Source organism: Chelmon rostratus, chromosome 18 (genome assembly GCF_017976325.1).
Source record: "Chelmon rostratus isolate fCheRos1 chromosome 18, fCheRos1.pri, whole genome shotgun sequence".
NCBI classification, from domain to species: Eukaryota; Metazoa; Chordata; class Actinopteri; order Chaetodontiformes; family Chaetodontidae; genus Chelmon; species Chelmon rostratus.
Genome location: NC_055675.1, coordinates 19,331,596 through 19,352,026, shown reverse-complemented (window position 1 = coordinate 19,352,026; position 20,431 = coordinate 19,331,596). Strand labels below are relative to the sequence as shown.

At 42.9% G+C, this 20,431-nt stretch overlaps 1 protein-coding gene across 1 annotated transcript in view; it reads right to left on the bottom strand.

Annotated features, from left to right (window-relative positions):
• The window catches only part of map3k5 (mitogen-activated protein kinase kinase kinase 5), a 66,725-nt gene that overhangs the window by 8,123 nt on the left and 38,171 nt on the right, over positions 1-20,431 (bottom strand). Inside the window, exons 8-20 of the mRNA XM_041958308.1 lie at positions 19,261-19,373; positions 18,013-18,172; positions 16,629-16,782; positions 16,384-16,491; positions 15,468-15,520; positions 13,459-13,554; positions 10,748-10,829; positions 9,378-9,511; positions 6,793-6,920; positions 6,529-6,665; positions 5,204-5,309; positions 3,026-3,183; positions 844-1,021 (exon numbers count right to left, since the gene is read on the bottom strand). Coding sequence (XP_041814242.1) covers positions 844-1,021; positions 3,026-3,183; positions 5,204-5,309; positions 6,529-6,665; positions 6,793-6,920; positions 9,378-9,511; positions 10,748-10,829; positions 13,459-13,554; positions 15,468-15,520; positions 16,384-16,491; positions 16,629-16,782; positions 18,013-18,172; positions 19,261-19,373 — 1,607 coding nt within the window. The remainder of the gene's footprint in view (positions 1-843; positions 1,022-3,025; positions 3,184-5,203; positions 5,310-6,528; positions 6,666-6,792; positions 6,921-9,377; positions 9,512-10,747; positions 10,830-13,458; positions 13,555-15,467; positions 15,521-16,383; positions 16,492-16,628; positions 16,783-18,012; positions 18,173-19,260; positions 19,374-20,431) is intronic.

Sequence of the window (20,431 nt, the reverse complement as noted above, 5' to 3'; positions counted from 1 at the left end):
CGAAAGTAACTATCAGCTGTCAAAGTCCACCTCAGCTTCAATGTGACTGGCTGATCACCAAACTATTTCTCAATCTGTAGATGCAGCAGCTTTCCCATAAAGTGGTCAGTTGCAGTACTTCTCGCCACCCTGCAGCAGTTTTTCTTGTTTTTTGGTTTTATTTTAGAACGTTTAGTGTATTTGGGGAAATATGCTTCAATTTCCTGCTGAGAGTTAGATGAGAAGATTCATACCGCACTTATGTCTGTTTGTTAAATATGAAGCTAAAGCCATGAGGCTGTTAGCTTAGCTTAGCATAAAGACTGGAAACAGGGGGAAACAGCTAGCCTGGCTCTGTGAAAAGGTCCACCACTGCTGTTTCTAGGAGCAGGAGCAGCAAGGAAAACTCCAGGAAGTCCCTGCTCATATGCCAATAAACAGTCCGGCACATAAGCTCCTTGTAAAAGCACCAGCTGTTGATTTGAAAGTGTCGTGTTGTTGTGTACAAAGCCAACAAATAAAAGAAAATGTGTGAATTAGCGAGTTTTAGAGGTGTAAGAAGGTGGATTTACTTTTGAGCCAAGCTAGCTGAGCCCAGCTGTTTCTTTGTGCTAAGCTAAGCTAACCGTCTCCTGGCTGCAGCTTCATACTGTATTCACCGCACAGATATGGGACATCTAACCCTCTGCAAGAAAGCAAACTCAGCCGGACTATTCTTTTCACTTATTTCCTGATGTTTGTGTTTGATTTGGACTAATTCTAAACTGCAGCATATTTTTTATTTCTGACACCTTACGTGGACCTAGCTGCAACTTTATGGAAGCTAACGGAGACCCAAATGACAAATAAAGTAGCTGAGCCCACCTGTGAAGCTACTCTTGCTCTTCTTCTTGCGGCTGGTGACGGTGAGGAACTCGTCGGTGAGCAGGTCGAGGGCGGTGGCACGCCGGTCCGGGTCGGGCTCAAAGCAGCGCAGGATAAAGGCTTTGGCCTCCAGCGACATGGACTCTGGGATCTCTGGGTGGATCTTAAACATGCCCACCTGCAGACGAAGGACACACATTCACGTCAGACAGGAAAATTCTAAAGAATTTTAAATTATAACTTAAAAGAGGCTCTCTGAGGTAAATCATTCACTGCGAGGAGACGAATTAAGGCGAGTGTTTACTCGGTGAGCTGTGAGACTGCTTCAGGTTCGACTGCAGCTCGGGGCAGAGAGCAGTAATGCTCAAAGTCCAAGCACGAGACTCGCATGACAATAAGAATTTGAGGAGGAATGTGAGTTAAAATCAACAGGGAGATGCTCGTCCCTTGAGACATTCCACAGGGATGAGTGAAGACTATATGAGGAGTGTTTTACTATTTGGGAAAACTCTGGCAGACACAACATGAGATAAACATGACGTGACTGCACATGCCGTTCCATGAATTCTGTTATCTTTAACCAGGAAATGTGAGGGGATCCCGCTTTCTGCTTTTATGTTTTGCTCTCTTGAAGGTGTGTTCAGCAGAGTAACACACGGCCCCTTGAATTCACAGCCCTTTAATTAAATTCCATGTTATGGAAAATTCCACGGTTCACAGCTTTGACAGGAGTGCTGTAATGCTTTCCAGACAACCCCCAAACATCTTTACTGTCTTTAATGGGCCACACATGCCCAAGAACAATATTTCACTGGTGTGGAGCACTTAAATGTCCGACCGAAAGAAAACAGGCAGTGTAAATTTCAGCTTTCAAACAAAGACACGTGCACATAGAGACTGGGGGAAAAAAGTCTGTGCTGGTTCCTCCCAGTGAGCTGCACATGTTTGTTTGTGTTCAAACAAATGTTCACGCATAGACAATATTTGGAGTTTCTACTGGGCTGGATCACATTACAGCACGCAGGTGGTAACACAAAGCAGGTTCAAAACGGCTGAGGCATCGGTTTTGTTTCCATAAAAAGAGGAAATGTTAAGTGCACATACCGCACTTGCAGACAGTTTCACTTGATGGAGTCTTTCTGATGCATCTTCTGAAAGCATACTGTGAGCACTAATAAAGGTTTTGAAAGGTCCAGGCTGATAGAAGAAGACGTGCACAGCTCACTGCACCTGCCAGCAGTTTGCATGTACGGCAGGTTTGAGGGCAGACAAAAGCTTATTGTCCTTACATTACTAACAATAATCATGTCTGGACCCATCGTGGAGGTCTAGTCTTTAGCCTGGTGGTCTATTTAGGTCTAGTCTATTTGGTGTTTTTTGCAAACAAGTAACAATCTGTCAATCTTTTCTTGAGTCTTGTCTCTCTTCTTTATACCCCTAAAAACTCCTTCTGTTACCACATGAAGTTTCATATTTAGGTCACACGGCGACAACCAAGCCAACCCAATGACAACTGAGCACACGCACACCGCTGGTGAAGGCCATGAGATGCAGCTGCACACTCCGGCAAAAAGCTGGCAGGTGGAGCTTGAATTAGGAGTGTTTTATTTTATTTTTTAAAAAAGATTACTGGCTTGTTCTAGCTAGTCAGCGAGCGAATATAGCAACTGAATATTATTATATACTGTTTTATCTGATGCTAATGTTAGCTTCTCGACAGTTGGATTGGATTGTCATAAGGGGTTTACAAAGAAAGGAAAAAAGAAACAAAAAATATTTTTATATGAGACATTTACATATAAAAACGAAGAAAAAAATAGATAGACAGACAGAAAGTTGTGGCTTGTGGAGCAGGTGCACAAATCAGAGATAAGAAGAGGAAGCTGGTGGTGAACTTTAACATCATAAAAACATGATGATATATGTTTATAGTTTATGTTTTATTTATAAAATACCATGTATATCAGGGGTGTAATTAAAAAAGCTCTCGCACATTAAAGCTGACCACGTCCTCAGTGCTGACACGGCAGAGCTGCAGCTGTTCATTGGCACTGCTGATCAACACTTTACGGAAGACGCCACCACAGGAGCAGATGTTCACCTGCCTTCTACAACCCGTTTGCTAAAATTAAACACGTCACCCGGTCGGGTGATGGGATTTCTAGCTGCTGGTGTCTCTCACCTTGAACATAGCAGCCTGCGGTTCTCCCAGTTCATAGAAAGGTGGTTTCCCAGTTGCCATCTCTATGATGGTGCAGCCCAGAGACCAGATGTCCGCTGGCTTGCCGTATCCTCGAGGACCCTTGTCTATGATTTCAGGAGCCATGTACTGTAGTGTGCCTGGACAAACACATAAATACAGAAACATTTTCAGTAAAAGTGTATATGCTTAGCAGGGTCTAAGTGTTTGAGCTGGGATTCCTTCTGTGGGTATAATAACATTAAAGTAACTTCACTGTCATCCAGCTGCCAAGATATCATATATTTTGATCTGGATTCATTTTATCAGTTTATTGTAGACAATTTCAGATCTTGCGTCAGTTAAGTTTGTCCTTAAAGGAGCAGTTCAACATTTGGAAAATACACTAATTTGTGCTTTTTCTCCTTGTGTTGACAGTTAGCCAGGCTCCGTCCAAAGGTAACAAAATCCACCTGACAACGCCTAAAGCTTTCTAAAATGTTATACCTTGTTTGTTTTATTCGTGCAATAATCAAAGTGTAGGAACGACATGTGAGCTGGACTATTTCTTGGCTGAGACCAATAACATCCAGGAGTCTCTACTAGTCAGCTGCTTCAAACCAGGAGATAGTTGGGACCATAACCCCTTGTGCAATTGTCGTTTTTATATTTCAGTCTTTGTACGGGTTATACAAACAGATTGGTGTTGATTAGTGAGCTTCAAAGGTGTTGTTATACAAAATTTGATACCTATGAGCACAGCCAAGCAAACTGTTTCCAGCCTTAAGTTAAGCTGAGCTAATGGCTTCCTGACTGATATGTGAGTGGTATCGACCTTCTCATCCAACTCTCTGCAAGAAAGTGCATTTCCTAAAAGTATCTGACTGTCCTTTCACAATGCAATCTGCAGTCAGCCACATTAGCTGTTTCCCACGTTTCCAGCCTTTATGCTAAGCTAAGATAATGGCTTCCTGACTGATATTAGAGTGGCATTGAACTTCTCATCCAATTCTCTGTCAATTTCCCAAAACGCCTGACTGTTCTTTCACGATGCAATTAGCCACATTAGCTGTTTCCCCCATTTCCAGTCTTTATGCTAAGCTAAGACTGGCTGCAGCTTCAAACTTCATTACTGCTTTAAGGTGTGAGGTCTTTTCCTCTTTCACACCTAATAACTAAGTAAATGAATAAATAATTAAGTCAATTATTGACTGTCAAAAATGCGCAGGAAAAGTAAACTCTTATTACTCTTAATTACATGCAGTCTACGTGCATCAATAGCAGAAACAAACATGCATCACACCTGCCTTCTGCTTCAGGCAAAGCAAATGCACAATTGCTCTTTTTCTATTTAAACTAAAGAGAAAAAAAGCACTGCAGATGAACAAGCACTATGGCATGTCTATAAATGTATGAAGAATATTCTTTAACCACAGTTGAATAAATGTTCAAGGTCACAAAACGTTCAAGACATCATTAGAGTATGAAAGAAACTGATGTAAAGGCCAAAAATAGCATTATATTAAGTTCCCTCTCTCCTGAGATGATGACACAATTCTTACAAAATGACCAATCAGATTAGGAGAGCTTTATCAGGGCTTACACAAAGACCCTCTCTGTGCTGTCAATTAATCACAGCTCAGTCCAAAGTAAAATCTCTGCTCTCCATTGAAAGGACTCTTGTTCTAATAATAGCCCGCTGAGCACTGTTCGCTGCTTTTAGAAGCTCGTGTACTGAGCTAAAAACAGGCAGGGACACATTTATAGCAGGGCTGCGCTATAAAAGGAGCAGGCCGGTTTCCTGAAAGAGCTCCACCACTCAGGGTAAGTCCCAATCAGCTGCCAGATGGTCTAATCCAAGAGGTCAAACTGAGCTGCAATTGGCCGGTGCGGTGCTGACATCACACGGGCACGAACCTGCAGATCTGACCGCAGACTTTAAACTTTGGTGCTAAACCAAGCGTGGAATAGCAACCAGCTGTTCTCAGTGATATCACCTGCTGGCTAAGGAAGTGGATTCCAGCTGTGAAACGGTGCAACAAAAGACACTACTCAGCTAAGTCCCTTGTTGTTTCATGAAAATGGGGATTTCCAGGAATTTGACAGACATCTTAAGCATTTCTGAGGGTCTGTGTGCACAGGAAGCGGGGCTAATCAGTCAGTCATCAGGTCAGAGCGTACCTGTGAACGTCTCGGTGCAGGGGTTGATCCCAGCCAACCTCTTGGACGTGCCAAAATCTGATATCTTCAGGACGCCGCTGTAGGTGTTGATGAGAACGTTATCACCCTGCGGATTGAAAAGACATCCGTGAGAGCAGCACGCGCCCATTTCCTCGCTGAAATTCCCCACTCATGCCGGTCCTGAGATAATGTGAGCTGCTTTCAAATCCTTAAAAGTGACAAACAGCAGGTTACAACACGCTGCGTGGGAGGAGGAGGGCGACATCCCGGCCAAAGCAAGGTGATTAACATTCATGCGCCACTAATGACGCTTATATGACCGTGTTGTTAACTCAGGAGGACGCAGGGAGGAAGAGGAGGCTGACCCTAATGGCAGCGTGTGTTGGAAGTGTTATCAGTGCTGGTTTGTCATAGCTGAGATAAAACAGGGAGATTTTACAGGAGAAAAAGAGAAGTCAGGATTGCTGTCGTAGCCAAAGATGAGCAGCTGGGACGACTGAGTGAAACCAAACAGACCAGGACTCAACTCAAACTTTTACAAGTGAAATGATGCAGTCTTTCAATAATTTATCTTGTTTCTCACTTTAAATTCTTTACATTACTGACTGTGCGTCTGTCTAAACAGGTTTGTCTGCAGGGTTCGTCAATATGCGGCTGGAAACCACTAATGCGGCTGCATTTTCTCTTTTCTGATGTTTTCTTATATTCCTTTATTCTCCTGCACATCCTGTGCACATGTTTTCCATCTTAAATTAAAGCAGACAGCGTTTACTTGTAGTGAAATAAGCTGCAAATTTGCCTCTAGTCTGCAGTGCACTCTGTAGCTTCTCTTAAATTGACATTTTTGCGGTGCACCTCCCACATACCACCTGTCAATCAAACCGCGTGGCCACCGGCCAGTACTGACATCATTCCCCCTGCATTTGCTGTTGACAGGGTTTAGGTTTCTGTAGGTGGTGGACTAGTTTCTGTGTCTGTTCAGCCGCCGTAGCTCTCGCTCTCACGCTTCTTCTCTCTAATACAACAAAATGCAAATATTTGCAAATGCAAATGTGCACCTGAGGATTTTCTCCTGTAAAAACACTTCCCAGACAGCAGAGCAGTTGTGACAGTCTGTGTAAACATTTTCATGAATGAGATTTGAGAGTCAGCGCTGTATTGTGGCAATAACTGCAAGCCTGGTTCGGCATCCTCCTCCAAACGATAATGAACTCTAAAAGGCTTAAGCTGAACTAATTCTTCTCTTAATGAAGCCTTTCTGGAAATGAGCCAGAGATAATAAAAAAAAAAAAAAACGAGTTGCACAGTAACTTCTCTTCAGTCACCTTGATGTCTCTGTGTGCTATCTGGTTGTCGTGCAGGTATTTGAGCCCCTCCAGGATCTGCCGGGTGTAGAAGCCGATGGTGGACTCGTTGTTTTTCAGAGGACCCCACTTGGACCTGAGCAGTGCAGACAGACTCCCTGGACACCACGAGGCAGAAGAAGAACAACAGCCATCAGCAGAGTATCAGAGTAAAGTTAAATGACACCATCCACTTGAGGGATTAATTCCTCATTAGAAGAACTGAACAGCAGCAGCAGGCCTCACCTCCAGGCACCTGCTCCATGAAGATCTTTATGAAGCCGTTCTCGCTGATGGAGCCCAGGTACTGGACGATGTTCTTGTGCTTTAAGTGTTTGTGCAGAGCGATCTCCTCGTGGAGCGGCTGAGAGTACCTGTACGTAAAAAAGCACGACATGAGAACTGCTGATGCAACACTGAAAGACGGCTGAATACCGGAGAACTTACTGAACACTTAAAGACAGACAGCACTCTCTCTCTTTCTCGTTTTATCGTCTCTACAGACACAGATTTTTGCACTTTATCTCCTCATTTGTGAGATTCTAAAAGCCTCCCGTTATTAAATTATTCATTTGTAAGAAGATTAGAGGTCACAATTTTTGTCGAATATGTACTGAAACAAATTCCATTCTCAAATTTTAGATTTCCTGATTCAACATTTGCTCTACATATATAATAATTTCTTATTGTTGTTATACTCGCTGTACATAACCTTAAACTGCATTACTATCACAATAAAGCTTAAAAACTAAGTATTAACAACCAAAAGAACAACACAGAAAACTTGAGTTAAAACTGTGAAACAAAATATCAAATTCAAATAAAGAACAAAACCAAGATTATGGTTGCAACTAATGATTATTTTCATTCTCGATCAACCTACAGATCATTTTTTTGATGAAACGATCATCATCATCAAACATCAGCCCACAGTGACGTCTTCCAGCCACAGTCAGAAACCCAAAGTCTCAGGCCACTATCATAGAAGTCTTCCCATCTAGGTAAATGTTTTTATGATGATTCTGATTATTAAAATGACAAATAAATCTAAGTCTTACTTTTCTGTTGATTTACAACTTTTTCAACTTAGATGAAAATAAAAATAAATCAGAAAATCCTGACAATAAACTGACTGATGGTCTGAGTGTGTGTTCTACAGGAAAGAGAGAGTTATGGAGTCTTGTGTCACTTTGTCTTTTCCTTCAGGTGACATGACAGTAAACAGGATGAACACAGACGCCAAAAGAATAAACCAGAAAAGCAGCCGGCCTGAATCTTCATAACATGCCTCCCAGCGATTTCTCCTCGCACTCAGCTCTCTGCATGAATCACACTCTCTCTCTTTCTCTGACTGTGTTGAGATTTCAATCCACTTCTGAATTATTTATCCGAATTCTCCACATTCTTCGTGGCCGAGCGGCCTGCTGACTGGCTGATGTGATTAGAGGAACAAAGTGTGGCAGCGCAATCATCTCATCTGCAAAGAGAGTCCTGCAATTCTGGATTAATAGATTAACTGTGGAGCTACCAGGAAACAGGCGCTTCAAGCAGGAGCAGTGGTGGGAGTTTAAGGCGGAGGGTGGGAGTTTGCCCTTGCAGCTCTCCACCAACCAGTCACTCGAGTGGATACCAGTCCACAACGCCAGCAACCAGCAGGGACTCTGCTGATCTGTGCTTCACGCTCTCAGTCGGGGGGAAGCGGCACTTTTCTTAATGATGCTCAACAGAGGATGAGGCATTAACAGCTCAGACACCTGTTTACATTCATGCATGCACAGGATAATAACCAGATTTGCATGGACTGGAGGGCAGCTCGCTTCAAATCAAAAGAGTGTAACGTCTTCTGATCATGAGTGTGCTGAACCAAGCACATATGACATTTTGTCACTGAGTCAGCAAATGTATTAGGGATCCATGCTCTGGGGACCATGATGATTCACATTTAACCCTCAGGGAAGCTGTGGAGGTTTTGTGGAGGTTTTACGAGCGGTTCCCTGTTTTGTTGGACACACCTGCACACACTGCAGCACGAGAGCGATGCAAAACATATACAAGCTGCAGGTTTCATGCAATTCAACAGCTGGGTACTTTATGAGAAGGGAAACAAAACCATGGTCACAGTGTCAGATTTGATCATCACAGCGCCATAAACGCTTGCTGTGTCTCGGTTGGGTGACTGGCATAGACTACACGTATGACCCGACCAAGCACGTCTTGTTTCATGATTACGCCCGAGTTCAGAGGTCATCGGGGAGGCGACAGAAGCGTTATGTGTGATGATAGTGGATGGCTGTGGATGCACTCCTGGGCGGCACGGAGAGGACAGTATGGGCAGCAAACTTCTCTTCTGTATTTCCGCCTGACAGCAGCAGCCTCAGCATCCTCCTCGCCATGTTTATTACCTGACTGCGCTCTGGAGAGAGCACCTGATGTCACATGCGGAGACATAAAAATTCTGACATGCTAGACTTTTCCTCGTGGGACGTTCCTGATGCTGCATGACAGGCCATTACAAAATTCATGTAATCTGTAGTCCAGCATTAGACCTCAAAGATACCCACGATGTCCTTTGGTGTGGCATGTTGGTGATGTTAGATGAAGGTTTACACTCATAAATATATCAAATCTCCTCGCAAAGGCTTCCGAACAGACAGACTCGCAGCTTGTGAGGAAAGAAATGCTGCAGCTGTGCATGCATGTGATCACAGGAATTTCACAGGGTCCTTACAGAAATGCTTCTCCTGTGGTAACGGCAGTGTGAAACCCTCAGAGTGAGCAATAATAGAGGACATGGTGACCTTTTCCCACCAAACATCTGGGCAGATGCTCACCTGCTGTCTCTCTCTGGTATTTCTTTGATGGCCAGCCGGACCTGGTTGCTGAGGTCTCGGCCAGCGTACACCACTCCAAATGTGCCTTTTCCCAGAACCACCCTCTCTCCGTGCTCATCGTACTCGTAGTCGTACTGTGGAGACAACAAGCACACGACACTCGTTTTAACAGTGATAAAAGGATGCTGATGTAGATTTAATGATAAATCAGTCACGATAAAGAGCCTGATTTGTTCTAATCACCGTGTCACTGGACTTAATACATGAGCACTTTTATTTTATTACCAAATATTCATTGCAACTGTTAACCTTAATGAAGACCCAGTGGCAAAACGTTAAGTGTGTACACAAAATAATCACTTGCATGGTTATTCCTTCATTTGCTTACATCTTAAAATCAGTTTTAAAGTAATCTCCAATTTGCAAATCCAAACAAAGTAATCCTGACTCTTGTTCATTATTCTAAACTTCAACAGCCTTCGTAAGATTATTGTTACAGAATCCAGTTTCTGAATTTCCCTCCGGTTGTTTTGTTTCTCTTCTTTTTTTTATTCAAACAAACTCATTTGATTGTTGATTTGTTAATTAACTTTAACAAATACTTTTTTCTTTGTAATCAGATTACTTTAAAGCTGTTACACGGCTTCTTTGACCCTGCTGGAGCCTCAGAAAGAAAGGCTCAGCTGCTTTTCTTTCTGATCATGTGATTCATGTTTACAGGAAACAAGCTAAGACCTTTGTTTTCAGGACGTGTGTGTTGTGTTGTAAAGAGAAAGTTACGGCTGGGGACGAGCAAATGGTGAATTCGGGCTGACAGATATAAAACTGGCTCCTGACAGAAACCTGTTAGACATTTGATCTGTGTCACGCTCAAAAGGGTGCGGCAGCGTTTTTGGGTAATTAGCTTTTCTTTTCCCGAGGCTCCGCCGGGAAGACAGGTGAATGCAGCAGCAGGTGTCTGTTCTGTACTGTCGAAGCACACAAAGCGCACAAGCTAAATCCAGGCCTTATCTCAGCGGGTCACCGTTCATTTTCTCTGGGTTTGCAGCTGGGTTTCCATCCAGTTATCATAATGCAAACTGTGATGAACTGAATCAGAAAAGCTGGATGGAAATCCAGAGATCATACGTGCTAAAACAGAAAACGTTACGTTACAAAAAGCGAAGCATTACATCAGATTGCCGGCACCAATAAGATCTCATCCCAGGCTAGTAAACTGCTAAAAGATGGTTTTGTGGTACATTTTTCTCTCAAGTGCACCCCAGAGGCATCACAGGATGTAGCAAAACAATGCACAGAAACAAGTGGTTATACACAATAGTTGCTTGCATTGAAAACGTGTGGGCGAATCTGGTCTTCAGTCCTCTCACCTCTAAGGCATCGGTGTCACAGTCTCCCTCCTCTGGACCCTTCCAGGCCTCCTCTGTTATGCTGTTGACCAGATCGCAGAATCTGCCAAAGAAAAAGCCACATTAGTCGAAAACACAGCATCTCCACACAGCTTTACGAGAGAGATTAGATATATGCAGCAGAATCCGTTTGTTTGTGGACATTTGATTTGTAATAAAACAATAAGTCCTGATTTTGGGCTATTAGCATGTTTGACCCTGTGGTTATATCCATACTGGATGAAAAGTGTAGCGTGCTCCTGTTTTTTTTGGATATAAGGCTTTGATTCCTACTACCAATATGGAGGCAAAACAACAATAAAATCTGTTATGGTCTTAAATATTCACATAGTGAATTATAATGAGGGATCTTAAATCAACAAACCACTGTGAAGTGATGCAACACAGACTTTTCAAATCAACGTGCGGTTAAACTGCATTACCACTCAACAATAATGCAGCATTGACATGGATTGCACAACACGAGGCAAGTTCCTGCAGATTAACTTTGTACAAACCAATGGAAACCAAGGAAGAGAAATTAAAAAAACACACATCAAAGGCTGACTTCTAGCTATTGAGCTCAAATCTGCAAACATATTTCCTGTACTTTTATTTTCCTGATTTTAGTGAATGTTTCAGTCTTATCCATGTAAAACGCATTTGCTTTGAAAGGTGCTGTATCAATAAAGTTTATTATACTACTAGTATATCATTAATGCACTTTCTTCTAGAGCACAAGAATGTGAATTTCTTTGTGTCTGTGATATGTTCCTCCATTAAAAGAAGGGGCAGGTAAAGAAATTATACCAAAAAAAACCCTCATGGTTCGTGTATTTGGCTTAAATGTTTGTTTTATCCAGAGTGAATCACATTAGAGCTACTTAACATGCAGAATTTGCACATGAAATACATCAAGCACATATTGTGAGTGTTAGTATTAGCCGGTGGTCATATCCAGAATGGGGTTACAGTATGTTTACATGCACACCTCCCACACAAGCAATGACCTTTACAACTGCTGCTGCACACAAGCTGTGAATGAGCACGTGGCCTCGTCGCGCCGTCACACATGGCGTGCCTGCAGGTGCGCCACGACTGCGTGCTCACATGCCAGGAACGCATATGCACAAACGCAATCGGAGCGAGTCCCTTCGTCTTCCCACCGCCTTTCGTCTACTTCTTCCTCACCTTTTCTCACCCCTCCCTCCCCACTGTCACTCCTTTCTCTCTGTATTAAAGGAGAGCCGCTTCATAACAGCAGCAGGCATGACTCACTGGCTCTCACACTCCACATAATGGAACTGGAAGTGCTCGGGAGCCTCTGATGTGAGAGTCACAAGTCTGAACACTCAGTGCCGCACTGAGGAACACGATGGTGCCGAAATGAAACAAGGTGTGTTCGTGGTGACGGGAAAGTGCGAAACTTCCCACATGGGTACAGAGCTGACAAGAGCGTCTGAACTACTGCAGGGGTGGGTACAACCAGAGGAGAGATAAACTCACCGAGTTTACAACTGAGACTGATATAAATATTTATAAACAAAAATATATCAGAGAAACCTGATGTTGTTTCAAATGACGGCTGAGTCTTAAGGAATAAGGAATAAAAAAGACGTTTGCATTTCTTTTTCTGTCCATTAATGATAGAGTCAGTGGTCCCGACTTCGTCAAAGTGCTCTTGAGCAACATTTTGAACTGAAATTGCTACCGGCGTGTGTGTGCGTGTGTGTGTGTATGTGTGGGAACTGGCATTTATAGATCTGAATTGAATATATGGAATAAAGTTTTTGAAACTGACTGCTAAAAATTTCAAAGAGCGCATAAATTCAGATGAATGATTTTCAAAGTTTAATATTTCTGTGCTATACAAATGTCAACATTCAAAGAATTCAGTCATTCATTTGCTTTTGAGATTCATATCTTTATGGCCATTCGTTTATTTAGAGACAGAAGCTGACAAAAGAAAATACTGTAATGTGATATCGGTACCACTTTCTCAGAAGGCACTCTTCATAAAGGTTGTACCTAATTGCTTTATTCACCCTTTTACAAGGAATGTTTTCCTTAATTTCCCCCTAATTACCTTAAAAGCTTATTCTACACCGATAGCATCATATATAAAGTATTCTCTTAGTTTGATGGGATTAATGGGATCTTCACTAGAATTTAGAATAAAGTTCTGCGGGTTTGAAATTGTTTAATTGACAAATTAAAATAATAAATATTTTTAAAAAGTCAAACTGGAATGACTTCTTTACTAAATCTTTATTTTCATACTAATTAACAAAGCCATTAGTTAAAAGACTTCATAGAGACAGCATTACTAGAAAGTGGTACTGTGAAAACTGATTTACATGCTTGCGTTATTAATTATGAGTGTTAGCATGAGAGTGTTAGCATTTAGCTCAAAGCACCATTGTAGAGCCACAGGACTTCTTCTATAGGTTTATATCCCTAAGATGTACTGCCACAGTTAATAAGTTGATGGCAGTTTTTGTCGCTGATTTTAAAGAATCAAACATTTTTGATTACTGGCTCAAGAAAACCTGTTACTTTGAAATGTATATTATGTATATATGTGGTCATTAAATACTTATCATCACATTAAGCGAAACTTTCTCATGTTAACAGGATTCATTCTACTAAGAGATTCATGAAGCCAAACGAAAGCAGACAGAACGAGAGCAGACCTTTTGCAGTGCATCTCCGTACAGAAATAGATCTGGAAGTCCTCTGCATTGTGAAGGACGTAGAGGAAGGCGCTGCGCTCGTCAAACTTGGAGATGCTGAGGAGAAACAGTTCACAGTTAGCTGCGCAACAATCCCATGAGAGCAGATACGACTCAGAGAGTGAATGAAGCCTTTCACTGGACCCATGACATCAGCCACCAAATCTCTGGAGCGAAATAAAAGACTGTTTGTCACCGATGGATGTACACGCAGATGCAATAACAATACAAGCACACCTCTCTGATCTGCACTGTAAATATGTAATGCTCTGAGCTTCACCAGTTACACTGTGTTTCCAGATAAATTCTGCATCTGGAACAAACAAAAGTTGTCAGATGAAACGATGCTAGATTCCTGCACTGAATGTGGAAAAAAGCTTCGATTCAGCAACTAAACAGAAATGTTTATCCGCTGGGATGAGCGCTTGTCCAATACTACGCCAGCGTGCCAAGGCCAGAGCTGCTGGGCCAGACAACCAAGCGACTGTATGTGTGGTCGTATTGTTGCTCGCCTAGCTGCTATTGTGTCCTGCTGGCTGTCTGCAGGCTGAGTGGGCACACAGAATGAGTCGTTCCCTAGCAACATGCGAGCACAGCCTTCCACTTCTCCCTGATCTGACACTGAATTCCTCTGAGGGCCGAGGAGAAGGAGGCGCAGAGAAGACATCATGAGGATTGTCTGTGGCGTTCATGGAGCACTCAGAGAGAGCTGGAGTGGAGTGGAGTGCATGTCTAAACATCACATGCTCTTACGTTGTTTACAACTGCACACTGTATGGATTTAATAAAATACTTTGTGCATGCTTAAATACCTCTGCACACATACAGGCCCTCCTGTGAGTCCAGTTAGCAGCAAATCTTTGTCTGGCTCATGCTTGACTTTTTATTTTTTTGTTATATTTTGCATTTGTCTTGAGCTTTTTCATTTGAAATATTGGCATATTTCTTAAACATGTTTACACTGATGTCTTGGAATAGTTCTTCTAGCAAGAGCTGTGCAGAAGAATTAACATGAACTGGATGGCCGCAGACAAAGTGCACTGAAATAACACACATTACAAACATTAGTTCGACACTGAAGAAGTCAAGTTTCAATAAGTGTCAGGTGGATTTGCCGTCAAATTTAGTACAGACATTCATGGCTCCCAGAGGATTCATTGCAACAACTTTAAAATTAAAGGTAAAGTAAAATGTTTACTTTGTGCAATATATTTGATTTATGACCAAACACTTGAAAGCCTCATCTCAGCCTCATCTGTACTTTGTGTTTGGTGCTAATTAGCGAATCCTAGCATGCTAATACCCTAAACTACAACATGGTGCACATTATGCATGTTAAATATCAGTATGCTAGCATTTCAAGCACCGCTAGGCCCACATACAGCCTCGGAGATGTGTGAGCGTGGTTTCTATCCTTTACTGTCAAAACACAGATTATGCTGCCTTCTTTCCAGCTAATAAAGAAGAGATTTGAATCTTCATTAGATACTTATAGCCCGCTAAAATGGGGCGATTGACTCCTTTCCCACTGCCAGAGGATGAGTTTGTGTTTGTGTTTTTATCTTCTAAGGGGTCACTTTTGACATCAGGACCATGTTGGAAGTGGAAAGCAGCATGGAGGCCAATAAATACCTGTGATTACAGCTGAATGTACCCTTTCCCATTGAAGACAAAAGCCAGAGGCTAGTGGGTCTTTTGTCCAGTGTGAGAGGGGTTTTAGAGCATGGTGAGAGATGAAAACGGCACAAAAATAATGGCAGGGCTGGTTTAAAAGAGTTGCGACATCGCTCTCAAATGGCAGAAAACATTCAATATATTCCTCTGGTAACTTTTAGAGACACTGTGCAGCTAAACAACCCACCGTCGGATGATAAATTTAAACCAAACTCCCTCTGGAGACAGGTGTGAGGTCACTGTCACATCGCCCGGCTGTAATATGAGTGGGTCATGTAAAGACAGCAGACACTGACCTGACACCTCGTACTGACGTGGCGCTGAAGTTCCACTCATGAATCCCCTTGTGCTGCAGGACAGATCAAATCAAATATCAGCTCCTGGGATCACACCACACTGACTGATTATAGCAGACTGATCTGACAGCAATACAACACCCGACATGTGCAGATTGACCGTACAGTAACAAAAAGACATTAGTGGCTAAGCTGCGTTGGCTAAAGCACCTGAATTAGATGAAAATATGAAGTGTTGCAGGTTTACTAGGATCAATTACTAGTGAGCAACCACTTTTATTTACGTGCTGCTGTGGAGGTAAGCAATAACGTACAACAATATGAGAAAACAATCAATAATGCAGACGCAAAAAGATCCTCACAACAGGAAACAAGAGTCCATTATCACAGCGTAGCATCTAACCAAAGATAAGAGAACAGGAAAACTGATCACCATCATCCATCGGCTCACTTCTGTTTACAAACATGATGAGCATCTTTGATCTAATCAATAGCTTAATCATTTACATAAAGTGAGGCATCTGCGTTGTTGCTATGGTTACTTGCAACACGGACGTATGAGGTGTACCAGTGTTTGATTTCATCTGAATTCATGGCCAGCCAATCAGAAACAAGCCATTTCTGTGGACGTGGTTTGAAGATCACCCACCAGCTTCACTTCCTATTAAGGAAGCTGAGCATGTTTACTAATTTCATTTCCATCATCTCTCACTTCTGATGTTGAGCTGATAATAACGTATGCTAACATGCTAACATGGAGAAAGCCAGCTTTCCATACTTGGCACTGGGAACCAAGCTGCAATGGGTTTGAGTGTCCATAGTCCATAGACTGCAGAGCAAATGACAGAATTCAGAGGACGTGAACAAACAGCAGAAGAGTCAAAGCTGCTGGATCATACAAACGACGGACACCCACCTTGTCATCAGGAGCAACGTGCCAGATAGAGACTGTGTTGTCGTCCACGTCTTTGTTTATGGACAAATATGAAGGCTGGTACACTTTGGTGGGCTCTAATATCAACACCTGGAGAAGAGACAAACAAATTTTTCTTTGCTGAACATGCATAATCGTTTTCTTCTATTTCAAAATATCAAGCCTGACACAGTGACCCCGAGCCGCCTCATTTGGGGTTAACTGGTTTCTTTGCTGGAGTCACTTACTGGGAATCGGACAGAGGACACGTCTTTCTTGGTGGCCTCCACCAGAAAGTCCATCCAGAAGTCCACCAGCTCCTGTTTGGGTGCTGGCTGCTCCACGCCGGGTTTGTTAAACTGCTGGTAGATCAAGATGGTCTCCACCAGCGAGCGCAGATACCTGAAACCAACCAGAGGGAACAGAGGAAGACAGTTTATACACTGTGACCTGAAAATGGACATAATCAAAACCTTTATTGAAAACTTTTCAACTTTTATGAAACTTTTATGTACAATATGAGATACATCATGAGCGAAATAAGCAGCAAACACCATGACTGAGCATCACTGCCTCAGAACTGCAGCGGACCAATGACAGTCTCAGAAACACGGACTCAGGCAGCTAATTTCCCTATTTTACAAATAACGCCAAAGACTCCTGTTTTCAGCTGCAAAGCTGCAAAACGAGAAACAGTGAGTCTTCACGTGTTTCCAAAGGATCTGAAAATCCAAAAGCCAAACTGTAGCCTGACTGTAGATAATGTTAATGTTAATGTCAGCCTGCCAAGCTACATGATGATTCATGTCACATGCTGACAGGACGTTTGGCTTGAGGGCGCCGAGGAGGAAAGGTACAGCAAACAGATAGCAGATCGTCAATTATTAGATTACGGCTAGTCATGACTTTGGGGTTGTTCTTCTTTGGAATCGCTAACAGAAAACAAGCAGAGGTTTGTGTGTTTGGTGAGCAGGAACGATGGAGGGGAGACTGTAAACTTCCATCTAAGCCATTTTAAGGCAGATACTTTACTGTACTCCTCCACATGTTGCACATCTGAAGCAGCCTAATAAAATGTTGAGGAATGGATTTAAAGTCTCAAATTATGTATTGCAGATAGTAAAGACTTTGTTCCTCCAATGCAAAAGGATTATATAAGAGTAAGTCATTTTTATATGCTGTATGTTAATCGTTAAAGGATAATTTGGGCCTTATTGTCCTGTTTTGCTATTATGTACCTCCATGCATGCAGGTTAGGTTAAAGTTTTGGTTTGCATGGTATTATCAGACAGTCCTCTCCATTTAATGTCAAACTGCCTGTTTGCAGTCGTGTCTCCTGTTGAGGAAAAGCACTTCTGTCCACGGAGGAAATGATTTGCATTCTAACACATTTTTCATTTTTTCAACATTAACGCATTCATCAAATCCACATAAAGACAGAGGTGCTGCTGGAACGAGCAAAGTCAGTTCCTTGCGATATTTTCTGCTCTCCGATACAAAACACACCAAATGCTTGCACAATGGCCACAGATGGCCGCTGAGGTTTCAAGGGAAAGCAGAGCACACAGTTGGCGATGGTTGCCGTCTAAAAACCTGTTTTTTCGTCTGAGAGCGGCTCATCCTTGTTCTCACCAGATGGGGGCTTTGAGTTTGAAGAGTTTTTCAGAGGCCTGGATGACCCTGGTGTTGTCGCAGGCCAGGATGCTGGCGCCCAGGAAGAAGCCCACATCCCAGTAGCTCTGCAGCTTGTCCAGGCTGCCTTTTTTCCCCAGCAGGCTGCTCAGCTTCACTCCTGAAAAACAACAGAGTGAACGTTCTCCCTTTCAAACTGAGATTTTAAGCAGAGAAGACAACTGTGGAGAGATTACAGCAAGAAGGGGCGAAAAAAAAAAAAGTGTCACAATGTGCAGCCGAGAGGTCTAGCGTTATGATTTGCCAAGAGTTTAAAGGTAATTGTGATAAATGCTCCTGGCTTCTGCTGAGGGAAGCTGCTGCTACACGTCCTGCTGCAGCAACCAGCCGGTTGGAGAGGCAGGTGGGGGTCGCAGGGATAAGTGGGGGTCTACAGGGACGGTGGGTGGGGCTAATTTCGGGAGCTGCAGGCCGATTCCCAGGATTGCTTGCTCTGCTTCCCACATTCCTGAGCTTCTCTGAGCCTCAGATTTCAGGGAGAAAGCAGATGATTTGACACAAGGGCCTAACAGCACACAAAACAGGAGGAAATTTTGATCTTTACATATATAATCTGATTTTTCTTTAATGAAGCAGCAATAATCAGTATTTTTATTCTACAGTGGATCAAATGACGATGTGTAATGTGGCAAAGTTTGCTTGTAGTGATGAATCCACAGAGCATTATAACCAAATGCTGCAGTTCCAGCTTCTTTCAGCTCATTGTTTACTCTCACTGCTCTCACAGCATCGTTTCAGATGCAGCAAACAGCCGATTTCAGTGAAAATCTCTAAAAACCAATTCTATGCTACCTTTCCCAGCACCAAACGGCACACACACACAGCTAGCACCTGGCTAGTGAACACTGTGGAGCTCTTAGCTGCTAAAAGGCCAGATATTTCCTTTGGCCTGTTAATGATGATACGGTTAGGAAACTTGCAACACAGAGCAACATTCTCACTAATATAATTATAATTTAGTAGCTAGGCAGGTTTTTTTTTCTTTGCTGGAAACTGCTGCTGCAAACAAGCTTGATGAGCGGCGAGGCTGTGATCCGTTGAACCAAAACAATGAGCTGAAAGATGTTAAAAGTCATGCAAATCCTCAAATACTTGCTTTACATTTGGTAAGATACTCCACTTTGTGCCTTGGGTAGACATGACTATCTATCAGAGCGCGGACGGATATCAAATCGAGCGTGCACTCACCCACTTTGCGGAGCTCAAAAGATGTGTCAAACTGGTGTCCGGCTGCCAGGAGCAGAACAGCGTAGTTGATACCAGAGTGTAGTGTTGGCTCTGACTCAAACCCCTTTTTAAACCTGAGAGAAGAAGAAAAGGCGACGCCAATAAACACTTTTCTTCCAACAAATGCGTCATTCCATTCCAAGTCGCAAGCACCTCGGCGATAACGGATGGCTTCGCAGGGCTCCCCCGGCTTCCTGAGACACTTCAAGTTAGAAAAAAACAATTACAGCCATATTGAGTTGGGACCACAGAACGGCAAACCGCAACTGTGAGTACCCTCGCAAAACAAGAAATTTCATTTATTTAATGAGCAATCTGTTGTGCTGAGGGAAGGGTGTGAATGTTATTAGGGGCCGCTGCCAAGTTGTGACATGGAACTGAAAATAATCGCAAGATGGGAGCTCGATAATGGAAGCAGCATATTCAATCGACGAGGCCGAGGTCTTAAGAGCAATTCCAGATGAAGGCAATCAGCAGCCGCGTGTTGTTATTATGGCTCTGTTATTAACTTCCGTCAGCTATTGTTAGCCCCTATATGCGCACGACAACCACGCTCACAACGAGACGGCAGGTACCAAGTAATTCCCTGATTCGCCTCAGAACCGCCATAATTCCCGGATTCAAGGGCTGCATTCAACAAGCTGCTGGAAAACCTCCACGTTTGTCTCACTCTGTGCTGACTCATGAGCATCAGGCGGATCCTGCAGGTTGTTCGGCAGCACGCTCACGCAGGGAACATCCAGCTTCATCATCCAAAGGCCTTTACGAGGTTTAGATCCGGACTAAACGCATTTTGAGACATGACACATACGTATCCAGGATTAAATCTAAAATGCAACAGCCGGCCTACAGCCTTTGTAACACGACTAGAAAGCAGCTTCATTTTCCTGAACTGAAACATTCTTCATCTTAAATCAGAGCAGCTCAGGTGCTTTTTGGTTCCCTTGACAAATCTAAGAAAACACAGCAGACCTTTGAATTACAGCCCCACTAGTGTTAAACCCCCAAAACGGACCCTGTAATGATCGTTATCTGTTAGCACCTCACATCGCCGATCCTACGCTGATCTTTGAAGCACACGTGTCATCCCTGCACCTTCCTTGTTTGTGTATTCTTGTTTTCATTTGACATT